The sequence below is a fragment of the Ochotona curzoniae genome, unplaced genomic scaffold (genome assembly GCF_017591425.1).
Source record: "Ochotona curzoniae isolate NIBS_2020 unplaced genomic scaffold, NIBS_Ocur_1.0 scaffold_4701, whole genome shotgun sequence".
Classification (NCBI taxonomy): Eukaryota; Metazoa; Chordata; class Mammalia; order Lagomorpha; family Ochotonidae; genus Ochotona; species Ochotona curzoniae.
In genome coordinates this window covers 27,416,180-27,432,025 of record NW_024467122.1, presented here as the reverse complement: position 1 = coordinate 27,432,025, position 15,846 = coordinate 27,416,180, and the positions used below count along the sequence as shown (strand labels likewise).

Genomic DNA, 15,846 nt, shown 5'->3' with positions numbered 1-15,846 from the left:
TGCTTTTCTATGTTTGTTTGAAATACTTAAGTCACTGAACTATTATGTGAAAGAAACGTTTCATAGATCTTTCTGTAAAAATTTTAAAATCTATGCTACTGATATGGAAATCGGTAGGCAGGTAGTTCAGGGTCACTCCTTTGGGAGCCACACATTTCCCTGCCTGTGTACTCTCATCTGCTCACCTGTCAGAAAATGATGCCTTTCCGGGGAAAGCTCCCCTTCCCTGGGACCTGCTGGGGTGATGTTGCATAGCCACGCCCCTTCCAGCCCTAGCTCCGCCTCCCTGGGACCTGCGAGGTGGTGCCACATAGCCACGCCCCTTCCAGCCCATTGAGAGCCCAGACTGAGGAGCTCACACTGGTGCAAGGGATGTAGAATAGACAGACTGAAAACAAAATTTACGTTTTTCAAGCCAGTGTAGGTGGAAGGAGGTAAGAAGGGAGGGAAAGAATAAACCTCTGACAGTCATGCTCAGAATATCTGTCTTTTGATGAATATGTAAATAACACCCATGTTCATTGCCTCAGCTCCTGGTTTTGTTATATCGAATGGCATTGTTTCGTAATATTAAAATGAAAGGGAGAATAGAAGTATGTAGTGTTCAGTAGTACGCAGTGTGAGGATGGTCATTGTGTTCCCAGAATGTTTTGGTTTCGTGCCAGATTATCCTGTTAATGTAGTCAGCGTTAGTTTTTAGTTCTCTTGCTGTTTTTTTCTACTCAGGAATTTAAATGAAATGATACTATATTTGTTTCTATTTGGACAATAATGTTTGTTTCAGGTCTGATGATCAAGAACTAGAAATCAGATTCTTTTAAAAGCCACATTTTCAAGATAAAACATTTTATATTAAAAAAAGGAGGACTTTCAGAATTGCTCATTTTCTATTATAATTGGAATCACATGGGCCACATTCCAGTGGAAAGCATACATTCCTCAGAGCCATGAACTTTGTGTTTTTTAATGTTGGCATTTGTCATTTTTAATAATTCGTGTAAGCCTAGCTTCCTTAGTTGTGACATGATGGACTGAACAGGTTGAATTTGAAGGATTCTTCCATTCCAATAATTTGTCTTCCGTGGCATAGTACTCATGGTAGTCTTTTTGAAGAAGAAAAAAGCGATTCCAAGCTTGAATAGGATATCCTGTCCCTCAGCAACAAGAAATTGGTGACCCCAGGATAAGTACTGGGAGATACAGAAAAGTGTGAGAATAATTCTAGAAGATCTGTTTCTTCTGTGAAGATATTGAGGTAGTAAGGGTAGCTTGTTTATGGCAGTGCTATTTTTCTTGAAATGTGGGTGATTTTTCTTGAACAAGTAACTTAGAGATGTTTGTTTTTTTATTTGCAGATTAACTGAAACTGAGTTTAAATTTGAACTTTTAGAAAAAGATCCTTTTGCACTTGATGTTCCAAATACAACCTTTGGCAGAGGTAGTCAATTTTTCTTAACCCCTCATTTAAAATACATATATATCTATATCTATATATTATAATTTATATTAGTGTAAATTAATGTAGTTATTTAGAAATATTTTAGATTTGGAACTATGAAGGATTCTATTCTAGGGCTTCCTACAAACTCTAAAGTTTTTGGGTTTTGTTTCTTTGGCAATAATGAAACTTATTGCTGCCTTCCTTTTTCAGTGGGATTTTGTAAGATGATAAATATTCAGTATCTTGACCTTTAAAAGCCAAATGGTTGGCACATTAGGTACTAATTTTTTTTGAAGCACAAATAAACAAGAAGTGCTTAAAAGGAATAGCATGAGGCTGTTTACATATTAACTGCATTTTGAAATTTGCTGGCATTATAAAAATGAGAATTAAAATAATTGGGTTTTAATCATATAAAAGGTAGGAAAACTTATTCTATTTTTTTAATTGCTTTAATACACTCAAGAGAGGATTGTTTTATAATATGTATTTTATATTTGTCCATTCACTATAAGGTTAGCATCCTTAATCATTTCAAACTATTTAAAAAATAATTTTTTTCAAGTAACTTTGGGTTGAATTACAATTACATTTCTGAGGCAGTGAAATATTTATATTTAGATAGAATCCCATTTTAATAATCTTCCCAAAAAGTTGGAAAAGTCACCTTTGGGAGTCAAATTTCATTAAAATTAAAGTCCGTTTCTACATTTAAAAAATATCAAATTATTACATATTTGAAGTAATAACAAAGTTGGAAAGAGAAATCGTACAGAAGAAATTTTAATCTTTATTCAATGCAAAAGTCCTGGCAGGGAGGGTAGATAGTGTTTTGATATGTTGTGAATTTGGATCAGCCACACTTGATAAAATTTAACATACCATTTCGGTGATGTTTGAGTTAGTGTGATTTTTGTTGTTGATCTTTATTTGAGAGTAGTTTGAGAGATGGTTGACCTCTTGGTTCTATCACAGATGAACTGATGAATTAGTATGTACAAATTGAGTAATCACTGATGAATCAAAAGTAATTTGTGATGCTTTAGAGAGTATTTTTTGCATTTTCTGCTTTTGAAAAATTGAGGTTTACTCAAATAACACAACATATGTGGCCCTGATGGGTTGCACGTCTGTGTTGCAACCCACACTAACTCAGATGTCTGGAAGCATGCTGCCATTAAAAACAGAACAAAACCAAACAAACTTCATACCTTCTAAATATTCCTACCACTCCAAACTGTATCAAGTATGTCTGCTTAATCTGTCTAGTTTCTTAGGTATACTAATTACTAAGATTAAGCATATAAAGTTTTATTGACCAAAGTTTTTATTCAGTAGACAGACTTTAAAAATACCAGGCTTTTTGTTTAATTTTGTCCTATAATAGCAAGATTAAAGGCACAGTTAGTGGTCAAAATATGGGTTGACTTTATATTGGCAATAGGATAACCTGATGGATGCTAATTGTTGAAATGGGATTCTAGCTTTATAGTGTAGCTAAATGAAATCATAAAATTAAATATGCTGTTTTAATTATTCCAGAACATTCCCCTTATGGTCCCTCACCATTGGGTCGGCCTTCATCCGAAACGAGAGCTTTTCTCTCCCCTCCAACTTTGTTGGAGGGTCCACTCAGACTCTCACCTCTGCTTCCAGGGGGAGGAGGAAGAGGTATATTGTTTAAACATCTTTTATTCTAAATTTCTTCTTTCATCTTTTCATCTCAACTTAAAATGATCTGTAAAATAAACATTTGGAAAATACAGGCATTCCTTGAACTTATTGTGAGTTACTTTTGGAAATGGGACTCTGACATTGAATTCTGATATATATTTCTCCCACAAATTATTCTAACAGTACATTTTAATTAAATCTATATCTTTTTGGGCCATATTGTTTTGCTTTTTAAAAGCAGTTTGTTATACTCTGTAATATAAAGCTTTATGAAGACTACACAAAACAGTACAACAGAACAACCTAACAAAATTATCTTTTGATGAACCATTATTAGAGTGTAGAATTTTAGAAAGCACTTTTTACGTTGCAATCATGATTTTTTTATTGTAGAAAATCAGAAAGTGGAAGAACTTTTCGAGATAAGGAGTAAGGAATTCTTTTAAAGTCAGAGTTTAAAGACTGAAATAATTTAATACTTAGGAAACCAACCCAGGATTGTCTGCTCTGAATTTCCATTGCTGCTGGAGCTTAAGCAGTAGCTGTTGGTTTTTGTGCAGTTGTTTCCTTACAAAGGCTCTAGTACCTTTGAAAATTTCTTCTTTTGATATCATACCACACTTTCTTCACTTGTTTAGTGACTGTAGACTTTTTCCTTGATATGTGAAAAAACTCGAAGTTATAGATTTATTTCAAGATCAAAGCCTTGGGTTTTTGGTTCCAAGTCTGTTATACAAGAGGTGATGGATGGGATGGCATTGTACAAATATGACTCATCTGAAGAGTGACAATCTGTTTCAATTGAAGCTGCCATTCTAAATACCTTTGCACCTCTTCTTTTGGAATCACTTTAGAATATGTGAAACTCAGTTTTTTACTTGATGGTTTCTTTTTTTTAAAGATTTATCTTATTTTTATTGCAGTCAGATACGCAGAGAGGAGGAGAAACAGAGAGGAACATCTTCTGTCCTCTGTTTCACTTCCCAAGTGACCACAATGGCTGTGCCAATCTGAAGCCAGGAGCCAGGAACTTCCTTCAGGTCTCCCACACGGGTGCAGGGCCCCAAGGGTTTGGGCCGACCTCGACTGCTTTCCCAGGCCACAAGCAGGGAGCTGGATGGCAAGCAGGGCTGCCTGGATTAGAACCATCGCCTGTATGGGATTCTGGCAGGTTCAAGGCGAGGACTTTAGCCACTAGGCCACCGTGCCGGGCCCTACTTGATGGTCTTGAGGTGTTTTCCTTTTGTCCATTTCCTGGTTAAAATGTCTTTCTCCATCCTATGTTTACTTCACTTAATGCTTCCCACTTTGCAGTTCCCTTTCGTGTTGGGCCCCACAGTCCAGGTCAGCTTGGAGTGAGCTTTAGCCCATCTTTGTCCTGGGGAGCTTTGCATTGAGCACTCAAGGAAGTAGACTCAGTTTGAAAATCATGCGTTTGCTCTAAGCTTACAGCTCATTGCCCTATGTCTATATTCTCTATGCTCCTTCCCTTCCTATTTTTTTAAAATTTAAAAGTATGTTTATAAAAGCATGTTATTTTTTTCATGTTATGTTGCATACCAACTTAAATATAACTGAAATTAGCTACATGAAAATAGTATACATGAAATAGTTACATGAAACAGTGCCCAACAGATTAGGGCAGAATTGGCTAACCTGAAAATATGAATCATTGGAAGTTGAATTACATAAGTCAAGGATTGCTTGTAGTCAATTCAATATTTGGAATAAGAGTAAAAATTACCTTTGATTTCTCCTCTCTTATTTAAATTTTTCACTTTTCCTCTCCTGTTTGATTTCTTTCAAGTATGTTGAGATTGTTTGCAAAGGTGTTTTACTATTTGGTAAAAGGTTATGCAAGTCCTGGGTAAGTTTTCATCAGGTCTTAAAAAAGTCGGTTTGGACTTAGAAAGTCTGTGTGATCTGCCAAAGAAGAACGAAGAATGCTCTTCTTTTTGTTTCCATTTTAAATTTGAAAGTTTAGACGAGATCCTAGGGGTCTTCAAAATACTCATGGGAAATACATGTTACAAAGACCATGCATTGATTTAGACTCTTTTTCACATTTTTGTATGAAACTTTTAAAGTACCCTCATATAAAATTGAGTGTAAGGAAAGCAGCTTCTTTTTAACGTAAATTGTGTGTTATGGCGTTTGGTTTGAGTGAAAAATGTGACCCTTGAATATCCTGAGGTTGTGATTTTCTCCTGTCAGCCAGATTTGGCCTGCAGTGATGGTCCTCCGAGTGGGCGGTCAGGAGAGAAATCCTTGCATCCCTTTTAGAACTGTGCCATACTCCAAGTGAACTGAGACTTCTGTGCATTTTCTGCTTTCTCAGTTTCCTTCTAATTAGAAAATTGGAAGAATGAACAGCTTAGAAAGAAAGATTTGGGCAATTAAATAGAGTATTTCCATAAGAAATAGTTGACTTCCAGAAATAAAAGTCAGCTGACCTGACTTTATAAAGGGAAGCATATAAAATTCTTTAAAAAAGATTGCTACATATTAAAAATAATGTTTTTTCTTTTGTACAAAGTAACCACGAAATGGTCAAATTAATTTCTTAAAAGGGGTGCTGCACTAGAGAAAACATCTTAATGTGAGACTTCTATTGGAAAAAAAATTGAGCTTTTCCTTGAAAAGAATGTTTTTGGACAGTGGAATTCTGAGGATGCTACAGTTTAAGAGACAAATGAAGTATAATGTTTTGTTACTGAATGAAAATATTTAAATTTTATTTATATTTCACTCAAATGTGGATTTATCTTTATTTTTGAATATGTGCTTTAAAATGGTATTCTTTGTATTGTAAGAATAGAACTTTAAGATTATTCCCCCAATTAGTTGCATACCAAATTTTCTTCAGTGAATGTCATCTTATGTACAGTGCTTACTTCAACAGTATTATTCTTTTAGACTTATTTTAGAGCTTTTGAATTCTCTTTTTGGATGTGACTTTGACATTTTGAAATTATAAAAACCACTTAGAGCCTTATTTATTTGCCAAGCATAGTTTCTAGCCAGCCTGGTTAAAATATTCTGGATAGAAAGTAATGAGTTATGTTATAGCATTGAAATTTGCAAACTGGTTATTTGATTTGATTACATTTCCAAAAGAATTGTTCTAAAAAATAAGTAGCATAATTATTAAAATGTGAATTTTATAGGCCTGGGTATATTTCATGGCAACATTATTTTTTTCTTGTCCTAGAAATGCCTGTGATTTTTATAGTCTGTTTCATAAAGGAAAACTTTGTTGGAATTCATGAGGTTTCACTTTTTAAATTGTGTAGAATTTATTTGATGATAGGTCTTACAGTACTTACTTTGAGATTAAACAAGCTGTGAGCTGTGCATATATTTTTGTTTGTTTAGGCTCAAGAGGCCCAGAGAATTCTTTGGACCCTCCGATTACCAGTGAGAGAGGAGAATCAAGCTATGACAAATACTCTGACCCTCACAGAGAACCTTCTGATACCGGGTCCCTGTCTCCTCCGTGGGAACAGGACCGGAGGATGACGATCCCTCCACCAGGTATGCAGTTGATGAGAATAGTAAACTGAGCCTACTGCTACAGTTAACAACTGGGTCCAGATTTCTTGCTCGGCTTGTATTTTTTGTTTGCTGCTGTGCTAGTAGATACTGCCTTGAAGTTTTTTTTTTGTTATACTGACATAGCCACTTTTTGCTATGATTACAATAGAAAGTTAAATGAATTTATATACATGCATATACATATATATGTATATATAAATTCTATTTTTATGTATTCTCATTTCCTTTTTTATTTGAATATTTTATATACTTTTATTTTGAAACTCTGAAAATCCATACCTGTATTTACTATAGTTATCACCTATAAAAACATGCAGTTTTTCCAAAATTAAATATTATCTACCAACAACTTGTGTCTATTAGAAATTCTGTCTTTAGTATATTAAGGTTAAATGTGAAAATATTTTATATTTATTTAATTTAGATCATCATAGCTGCTCGCTGCTCTTCTGCCTAACCAAAACATTTAAAAAAAAAAGTTATTTTTTTTTCCTCTCAAAGGGCAGAATTACAGATAGGAGATAGAAAAAGATCTTCCATCCATTGGTTGTCTCCCCAAATTGCCACAATGTCCAGAGCTAAGCTGATCTGAAGCCTGGAGCCAAGAGCTTATTCTGGGTCTCCCAAGTGGGTGTAGTGGTCCAAGGACTTTGGGCCAACCTCGATTCTTTCCCAGGCCGAGCAGGGAGGCGGACTGGGAGTGGAGCAGCCAGAGCGCAAGCTGAGGCCCCATATGGGATGCTGGTACTTGGACGTGGAGGATTAGCCAGTTGAGTCACTGCACTGGTCTTCTAATGAAAGTATTTTTTAAACTTGCACTCTAGGCCAACCATATCCTGATCCATCTCTGCCTCCCCAAAGGCAAGAGAGATTTTATTCTCATTCTGGTAGACTGTCTGGACCAGCAGAGCTCAGAAGTTTTAATATGCCTTCTTTGGATAAAATGGGTAAGAAAATATAATTTTTATTAGTTGTGGCATTAAAAAGAACTTACGGTTGAATATAGAACTAACAAGTATAGTTACTATCTCTGCTGTCTCTTAAGGGTAGTATCTATTTTTTAAAGTTGTCTGATTTGTTTCTTTTTATTTTGTGCACAGATATGGTATCTATTTTGATGACTGGTTTGGGAGCCATGGTCGTGAGCTTACTGTATATTTACCTAGGATGATAAAATTTACTGTTGCATGACTGACTTTTAGTTGCTTGTTTTCTATTTAATAAGCAGGGAAATTAGGCAGTAAATGTGAATGGCTGTGCTGGGTGTATGTTCTGCAGATAGTTTAATCAGTTACCATGTTTAAACATTTCATACTTGCATTTGCAATTCATAAATGCATTTGGCATTTCTAAGCCAATTGCTGTTTTTCAGACAACTCTTGGTTAAACAACCTCACAGCAACTGTCTGAGGTTGGGGAATATATGTATGTGTGTATCAGTTGGAAATATAGAACATTAACATAAAAAGAAACTTCTATTTGTTGGTAAGATACTCCTTTAGGAGAGGCTGTAGACTGAGGTAAGAGGTGTATTGCTATCCAGTTGGAATATTTATTTATAAAGTTTAACTGAAAGGCAGAATGAGAGAAGGAGAGGCAGAAGAGATCCGTTTCATGGCCAGGTTGAAGTCAGGAGCTGCTTCTGCATTTTCCACATGAATGGCAGGGGCCCAGGGAATCGGGTCATGTTCTACTGCTTTTTCAGGTGTATCAGCATGCAACTGGACATGAAGTGGAGCAGCCAGGACTTGAACTAGCTTCCATATGGGATGCTGAAATTGCTTGTGGCAGCTTAACCCTCTGTGTCACAGTACCAGCCCTGTAATATCAGTATTTTTAAGATTTATTTTATTTTATTTCAAAGGCAGAGTTACAAGAGGAGGGAGAGGAGAGAGAGATTTAAAAAAAAAAAACTAGATTTATTTTTATTAGGAAGGTAGAGTTATAGTGAGAGAAGCAGGGGGAGAGTGAGAGAGAAGTCTTCAGTTCTCTGATTCACTCCTCAAATGGCCACAACGGCCATATTTGGGTCCATTTGATGTCAGGAGCCATGGTGTAGGGACAAAAGGACTTGGGCTATCCTCCACTGCTTTTCCCAGGAGCCGGATTTGAATTGGAGCAGCTGGGACTCCAAACATCTGTTAGTTTCTTTGTTGAATTCTTTATTTAGTGGATTTTAAGCCTGTGACTGTGAAGTAGATTTAAAAATATACTAATAAAATTAATCACATTAATTTGTGGTGATTAATGTTATCTCAAAATAGTAAATATTCAGCTGAAAAAAAGTTTGGGGAGGTTCTAAGTAACTAGTGTAGTAGTGTTTAAGGAGATGGATAGTTGAAATTGCTGAGGAAGCTAGCTTCCAAGTGGAAGGCCTGGCACTGTGAAGCTGCAAGAATGGAGATCTGTCAGCTTGAAATGGTGCCAGTATTGATGGGTCTCTTTTGTGTTTTTTTTTTTTTTTTAGTTTTTGATGCCTTGTAGCAGGGCCAGGTGGCTCAGGTATAGGTAAAGTTAAAGCAGAGACTCAGATCTAGGCTTGGTATGCTGTTAAAGAAATGACAGATAGGACACGGGTGTTGGTGATTGGCTGAACTGATGGATTTTGGAGTCTGGTTAATTGGGAGAGAAGTGAATAAAGGACGAACCAGAGATCAGAAGGCTGGCTAGAGGCCCCACTTAGAGCCAAGGACAGGTGTGGTATGAGTGACCACACAAAAAGACAGGAAGGAGAATTCTAGTCACAGGAACGTTGTTGAATTTACTGCTCAAAGACTGAGCAGTTCCTGATAATAAAGTCTAGGAACTGATTTTAAAACAGTGGCTAACGGGGCCCGGCGGCGTGGCCTAGCGGCTAAAGTCCTCGCCTTAAACACACCGGGATCCCGTATGGGTGCTGGTTCTAATCCGGCAGCTCCAGTTCCCATCCAGCTCCCTGCTTGTGGCCTGGGAAGGCAGTCCAGGATGGCCCAAGGCTTTGGACTCTGCACCTGTATGGGACACCTGGAAGAAGTTCCTGGATCCTGGCTTCAGACTGGCGCAGCACCAGCCTTTGTGTTCACTTGGAGAGTGAATCATCAGATGGAAGATCTTCCTCTCTGTCTCTCCTCCTCTCTGTATATCTGACTTTCCAATAAATAAATAAAATCTTTAAATTAAAAAAAAAAAAACAGTGGCTAACGGTTGATCTGCATTAACTGATGGAGAATCAAAGAGCAGGAGGAAGGGATAGGTAACATGGAAGGAGACAATTTCTTTTTTCTTTAATTTAAATTTATTTTTTTATTACATTGCATCATGTGACACAGTTGTAGGTACTGGGATTCTCCCCACCCCTCCCCGACAATTTCTTAATGCTGCTGCAACAACAGTTCTGAAGTACCAGCTGGAGAACCAGCTTCATCTTGTGGAAAGAAGTGGGTTTCCCAGAATTCCCAGGGGCCCCACGTTATTCTTGTAGTGCTGCTTAAGGATGTTGGTGTCATCCCAAGGGGGTGGGAAAATATGTGTCTCTTTTGATTTGGAAATATCCTAGAAACAAAATGATAAATCACATAATTCTCTTGGTTTAACTTTGTTTAGACGGAACGATGTCTTCAGAGATAGAATCCAGTAGAAATGATATCAAAGACAATCCTGGTGTAAGTATTGAAAGTAAAATTTTACCTGTGTACTCAGAAGCTTTCTGATGTCTTATTTACTAGAATTGAAATGTAGCTAATAACTTGTTTTTACCTAGAGCTATTTCTTCTGAATTATAACCTATTAGGTACAACTTACATACTAGGGGTTTGATTCAGTGTACCGTTTAGCAAGATTTTTGATTTCCTCCTTTAGATTTATATCTGAATGTTTTAACTCATTATTCTATCATTCTAATTTAAATTTTGGTCACCTGTAAAATATAAGCTGCTTGCTTTTTTTTCAGCGTATGCTTCATACAGTATTATATATTTTGCCATTTTTGGAATATATTTGTATTTTATCTTTAGCCAGAATATTGCTTTATTGATGAAACCTGTCTCCTGTTGCATTCATAAAATATTTATAATTGCGAAAACCTATCTGATGTTGATATGGGAAACGCAGTCTGTGTGTCTGGACTGCTTCTGACGGGTGCCCTGGTGCTTTCTCCTGAGACTAAGATTTTCAGGAAGACTGCTGCAAGTTTTTTGTTAGTGACTGCCTTATGTCAATTTTTTAACAGAAATTAAACGTGTCTGATTCATCTGTTCCTGCTGAAAGTGAAGTACCTCGCCCTGGCTTTTTCCCTCCACCTCAGGCTCCAGTCAGAGGGCCATTTTTGCCAATAGATCCGTACTTGAGAAGAGGACCTCCTTTCCCTCCTCCTCCTCCAGGAAGTGTGTATGGAATTCCTAGAGATTATTTTCCACCAAGGGATTTCCCTGGCCCACTGCCTCCGCCTCCTCCATTTGCAAGTATGCCTTTTCTGTTTATTATTTTTTTAACTTAGTGTTTTATACAGTAAATTAGAGATGCTAATTTTACTACTGGCTCATATAGTAATAGTAGTAAAAGAAAACTTTTTTTCTAATGACATATGAATGAACCATTGTTTTTCCAAATTGGGAATGTAGCCTGCTATCAGTAGACTGTACTGGGCCTTAACATGAATCATTCCACGTATAGGGAGCTATTGATGTATTGTAGTAGTTAAGAAACTCACTGGAATTTTGTTGTACTCTTAAGATTAATACTAAAATTATTTGTATATTATTTGTTAGAAATTGGTTATTGTGGGTGTTAAAATTCATAGTTTATATTAGCAACAAAGTTAGAGGCTAAAGTATTTCTAGGTCTTTCATAAGTAGTTCCTGCGTAGTCCTACTTTATTTAAAACCTACTTATTTAAAGGATGCATTTATGTTTGTCCTAATTTGTGTTATGTTGAAATTCTTTGATGATAGGTTCACATAAGAGAAAAAATAATTTATTGCTTTTGTGTTCATACTTACCATTCAAAAAATTACATGTTTCCGCAGAATAAGTAATTGTTTAGCAAATATTGGGCAAAGGCCTATTAATAATCTGATCTGATGACATTCTCTCCTTGCTTTTGAAATTGAAAGCCTGTTAAAATGAATTTTGTTTGAACATTTTAACATATAATTTTTGTTATCACAGGGGCGTTTTGGCATAATTTTAAAGTCTGATGAGAAATGTTATAGGATTTTTTTAACTACTGTACACTTTGAAATAATCCTTATTGTTTTAGAAAGTGTTAAGCTTGGAAAAATGATGTCTAAAATTAATGATACTCCCTTATTTATAGTGGAAGTGGGTATATTTTTCTTGATATTATAAACATTTGATCAAGAGATTATTCTGGTCAGTTTTTGAATATAAGAATAGATGTTAGAATTATTGGGGCTACAGTATAAAAGTTCTATAATTTAAAAAAAAATCTTTTTAACCAATTTCTTTGAACAGTGAGAAATGTCTATCCACCAAGGGGTTATCCCCATTATTTTCCTCCAAGAGCTGGATTTTTCCCCCCACCTCCCCCACATTCTGAAAACAGAAGTGAGTTTCCTTCAGGGATTCCTCCTCCAAATGAGCCTGCTACTGAGCGTGCAGAACCACAGCAAGAAGCCTGAAAATATTTTTGATCTCTCAACAAAAGTAATGTTGACTTCTCTCATCTTTACCGTTAAGTAACGGCTGTTACTTAAGTTATTCTACTTTTGCTTAATTTGAAGCCTAGTGGAATTATAATTCTCAGGATTATACTTTGTAAATAAAGATGATTTAAATATTAATCTTATGAGTAAATTATTTCCACTTCTATTCTAGATAGTGTATTTTAATCTCATTAATCTGCTAAATACATACATACAGTGGAAGCTTTACATATGTAATTTTAAAAAGATTTATTTATTTATTTATTTTGGAAAAGTAGATTTACAGAGAGGAGACACAAAGGGAAAGATCTTTCTTCTGCTGGTTCAGTCTCCAAATGGCCACCATGGCTGAGCTGAGCCAACTGAAACCAGGAGGCAGGAGATTCTTCCAGGTCTTCCAAGTAGGTACAGGGTCTCATGGCTTTCCCAGGCCATAAGCTGGGAACTAGACTAGAACTGGTGCTCGTATTAGATGCTGGCACTTGAAGGTGGAGGTGCTAAGCCATGGTGCCAGCTACTGTTATGTGTAATCTTGGGAATTGTAGATATTTGGAACTCCAATGGCTATGTCTTTTATGCCAAGAATTGTGTTTACTATGGTTATAGAGAAACGTAAAGATAACTTTAACTAAATAAAACTTAATTGATTTAGACTTGACATTAATAAAAAATGAGTTAGTTTTCTCATAATGATGATTCCATGTTAGTTTTTTTTTCCTTGTCCTAGTGTCTTGGAAGTTCGAAAGTGAAGCTTTATATGGGTCTTCCTGTTTTCAGTTATATTCCAGAAAGTGCCTTGTTTCTTAAAAAAAAAAGACATGAACGGACCCAGTGTGATGACTTGGTAGCTAAAGCAGAGGATCCTATGTGTGGGCTGGTTTGTGTGTTGGATGCCTCACTTCGTATCCAGCTCCCTGCTTGTGGCCTGGGAAAGCAGGGGGAAATGGGCCAAAGCCTTGGGACCCTGCTCCCTTTGGGAGACCTTGTGGGAGCAGGTAGAGGCAGAGAGCTCTTCTATATGTTGGTTCAATCCCCCAATGGCAGTGGCTGCAAACGGCCAGGGGCTGGGTGAGCCAGGAGATTCATCCAGGTCTCCCATGTGGATGCAGGGGTCCAAGCGTTGGGGCCATCTTCTACTTTTCCGAGACACAATTTGTAGGGAACTGGATTGCAAAGTAGATCAGCCAGGATTCTAACCATCCTCCATATGGAATGCTAATGTTGTGGTTAGTAGCTTAACCTGCCTGAGATACTGGATTTCTGAATGAATGTTGGTTAGGGTTTAAAGTTTTTGAACCACTGGGGATGGAATGATTGTATACTACATGTCGGAGGGACACGAGTTTTGGGGAACTGGTGGGCACAATATCATGGTTTAAATAGGATGTAGATCTCAAACTGCTTAGGACAATTTTGACAATTTAAAATTTTGACAAAGTAACACTGAATAGTTATTGACATCTATCCAGTCTGTTTCATTTCTGCACATTTGTTATATTATTTTGCTGCAGAGACAGTGTAATTTCAAACCTTAACCTTTGTTTTTTCATCTTTCTTTACATTCTGTTAATTTCAAATTCAATGTCCTTACTTGATTTGTCTCCTCAATGAATGTTGTCCAGATACAGCAGTATTAATGCTAAACTAAATGTTAATGTTGTACATATGCAAAATGTATACTGATTTTCTATGTGCTAGATATTTTAAGTGCACAGGAGATTGCAGAGAACAGGACTGAGAAGTTCTACTGCCATGGGAACATATATATATTAATATATGAGAGGGGAGGAGGGGAAGAGATACAATGATAAAATTACCTTCATGCCCAACCATGGACCACAGGTAAACATTTGTTTTTCCAGTTAAGTATATATTCATTGATGTACAATGTGTAAGTTTCCTTTTTCCTATCTTTAAAAAAATGTTCACATTTAGCATTGTTAGCTCTGCAAAGTCTGAGTAAGTCTCGAGTTGCAGGACAAGTGGGAGGGACTGTCAAGTGCAGGTTGGGAAGGGGCAGACAGGAAGAAGCAGGGTGCTTCCACTAGGAAGCCTTCAGAGCTAAGAAGCAGTCAGGTGGTAACTGATGCAAACAGGATTTTAAAGAAAGTGAATGTTGAAATGCCTCCAATGCTAAGAAACTAACATCTCTGAAACCTGCATAGAGTTTCTGGTTTGCACTGGAGTTGTAATGCCTGTACAGGAAGGAGATGGCCTTGCTGCAACTCTAAAGTATCAAGAGGCTGAGGGTCAGGCCCAGGCTGCAGGGTTCACCTCATTAGCCTGTGGCTGATGCACACCCAAAGTTTACTCTGTGCTGCTATGTTCTCTAAAGGCATAAGGAAAGGAAATTTGTTCCTGGAGCATATATACAGAAGTATGCATTCAGAGCTAAGAGGGAATAAACATGAATAACTGGTACAATATGAAAATAGTGAAAATTTCCAAATGCACAAGAGCTAGTAGCAATTTTAAAAAATGAAGGATAGAAGTACCAACTCAGAACAACATTTCAGTTGTTACATGTACTTAAATGTGTACAGTTCATTTTTTTTTTTTTAAAGATTTAACCTTACTTGAAAGAGAGGAGCCATCTACTGGTTTACTTCTCGATTGGCCTCAATGGCCAAAGCTGAGCTGGTCTGAAGCTGGGAGCCAGGAGCTGGTGCTTCTGGGTCTCCCACATAGATGCAGGGTCTCAAAGGCCTTGGGCCATCCTCCACTGCTTTTCCTATTATTAGCAGGGAGATGGATCCGAAAAGCTAGGCTTCAAACCAGTGTCTGAATTAGCTGCTACACCACCACTCTGGCCCCTACAAATCATTTTAAACTTACTGTTTGCATATTCTAATGGTATGACTAATTTTACAGATTTAGTTTAAAATATATAAAGGGGTCTATGGTATTCTAAACGTTTAGGATTTTTATGGGTCATGAAAATAAGATAGAAGGCTTGGTGTTAGAGTAGATATGTGGTAGTGAATGTCCTGTGTCAGTGTCCTACAGAGTTAACAGTCACTCTGATCCTCCATCTGGTGGTTTACTCCCCAGATGACCACAACAGCCAGGACTGGTCAGGTGGAAGCCAGGAACTACATCTGGGTCTCCCAGGTAAGTGGCAGGGACCTAAGTAATTGAGCCATTAGTTGCTTCTTGTAAGTACTGGAGAACTGCATGAGAATTAGAGGTGGGATTTGATCCCAGGCACTCTGATATGGGATGTGGTTGTCAAAACTGGTTGCTTAATCCACCATGTCATATGCCCACAACCAAATAGGAATTAAAAAAAATAACCACTAGACCATATAACCCATAATTGGATTTTATCATTTCAATAATATAGTGAATAATATACTGGGATTTTATGTTCACCAAGGTAGTATGTCTGCTTTTAGGCTTTAAAAAAATCAGTTTGAGAAAACAAATTTGAAACTGTAAGCTATTGAGGCTGACTTTATGACACATTCCTAAATCTAAGCATTCGTGTCCCTGAATATAACAGAGCTAACATAGGATTGTACACAATAAGTGTAT

General features: G+C 36.9%; 1 protein-coding gene across 16 annotated transcripts in view; it reads left to right on the top strand.

The window, feature by feature from the left end:
* The window catches only part of MIA2 (MIA SH3 domain ER export factor 2), a 67,828-nt gene extending 55,378 nt beyond the window's left edge, over positions 1-12,450 (top strand). For 11 of the 16 annotated variants that reach the window (XM_040968515.1, XM_040968527.1, XM_040968523.1 and 8 more), the window contains 7 exons: positions 1,356-1,438; positions 2,984-3,112; positions 6,491-6,649; positions 7,495-7,617; positions 10,253-10,311; positions 10,878-11,109; positions 12,122-12,450. In XM_040968515.1, coding sequence (XP_040824449.1) covers positions 1,356-1,438; positions 2,984-3,112; positions 6,491-6,649; positions 7,495-7,617; positions 10,253-10,311; positions 10,878-11,109; positions 12,122-12,288 — 952 coding nt within the window. In that variant the 3' untranslated portion in view covers positions 12,289-12,450. The remainder of the gene's footprint in view (positions 1-1,355; positions 1,439-2,983; positions 3,113-6,490; positions 6,650-7,494; positions 7,618-10,252; positions 10,312-10,877; positions 11,110-12,121) is intronic. The other 5 variants (XM_040968529.1, XM_040968530.1, XM_040968526.1 and 2 more) reach the window with 1 other exon arrangement.
* Positions 12,451-15,846: the final 3,396 nt, after the last annotated feature.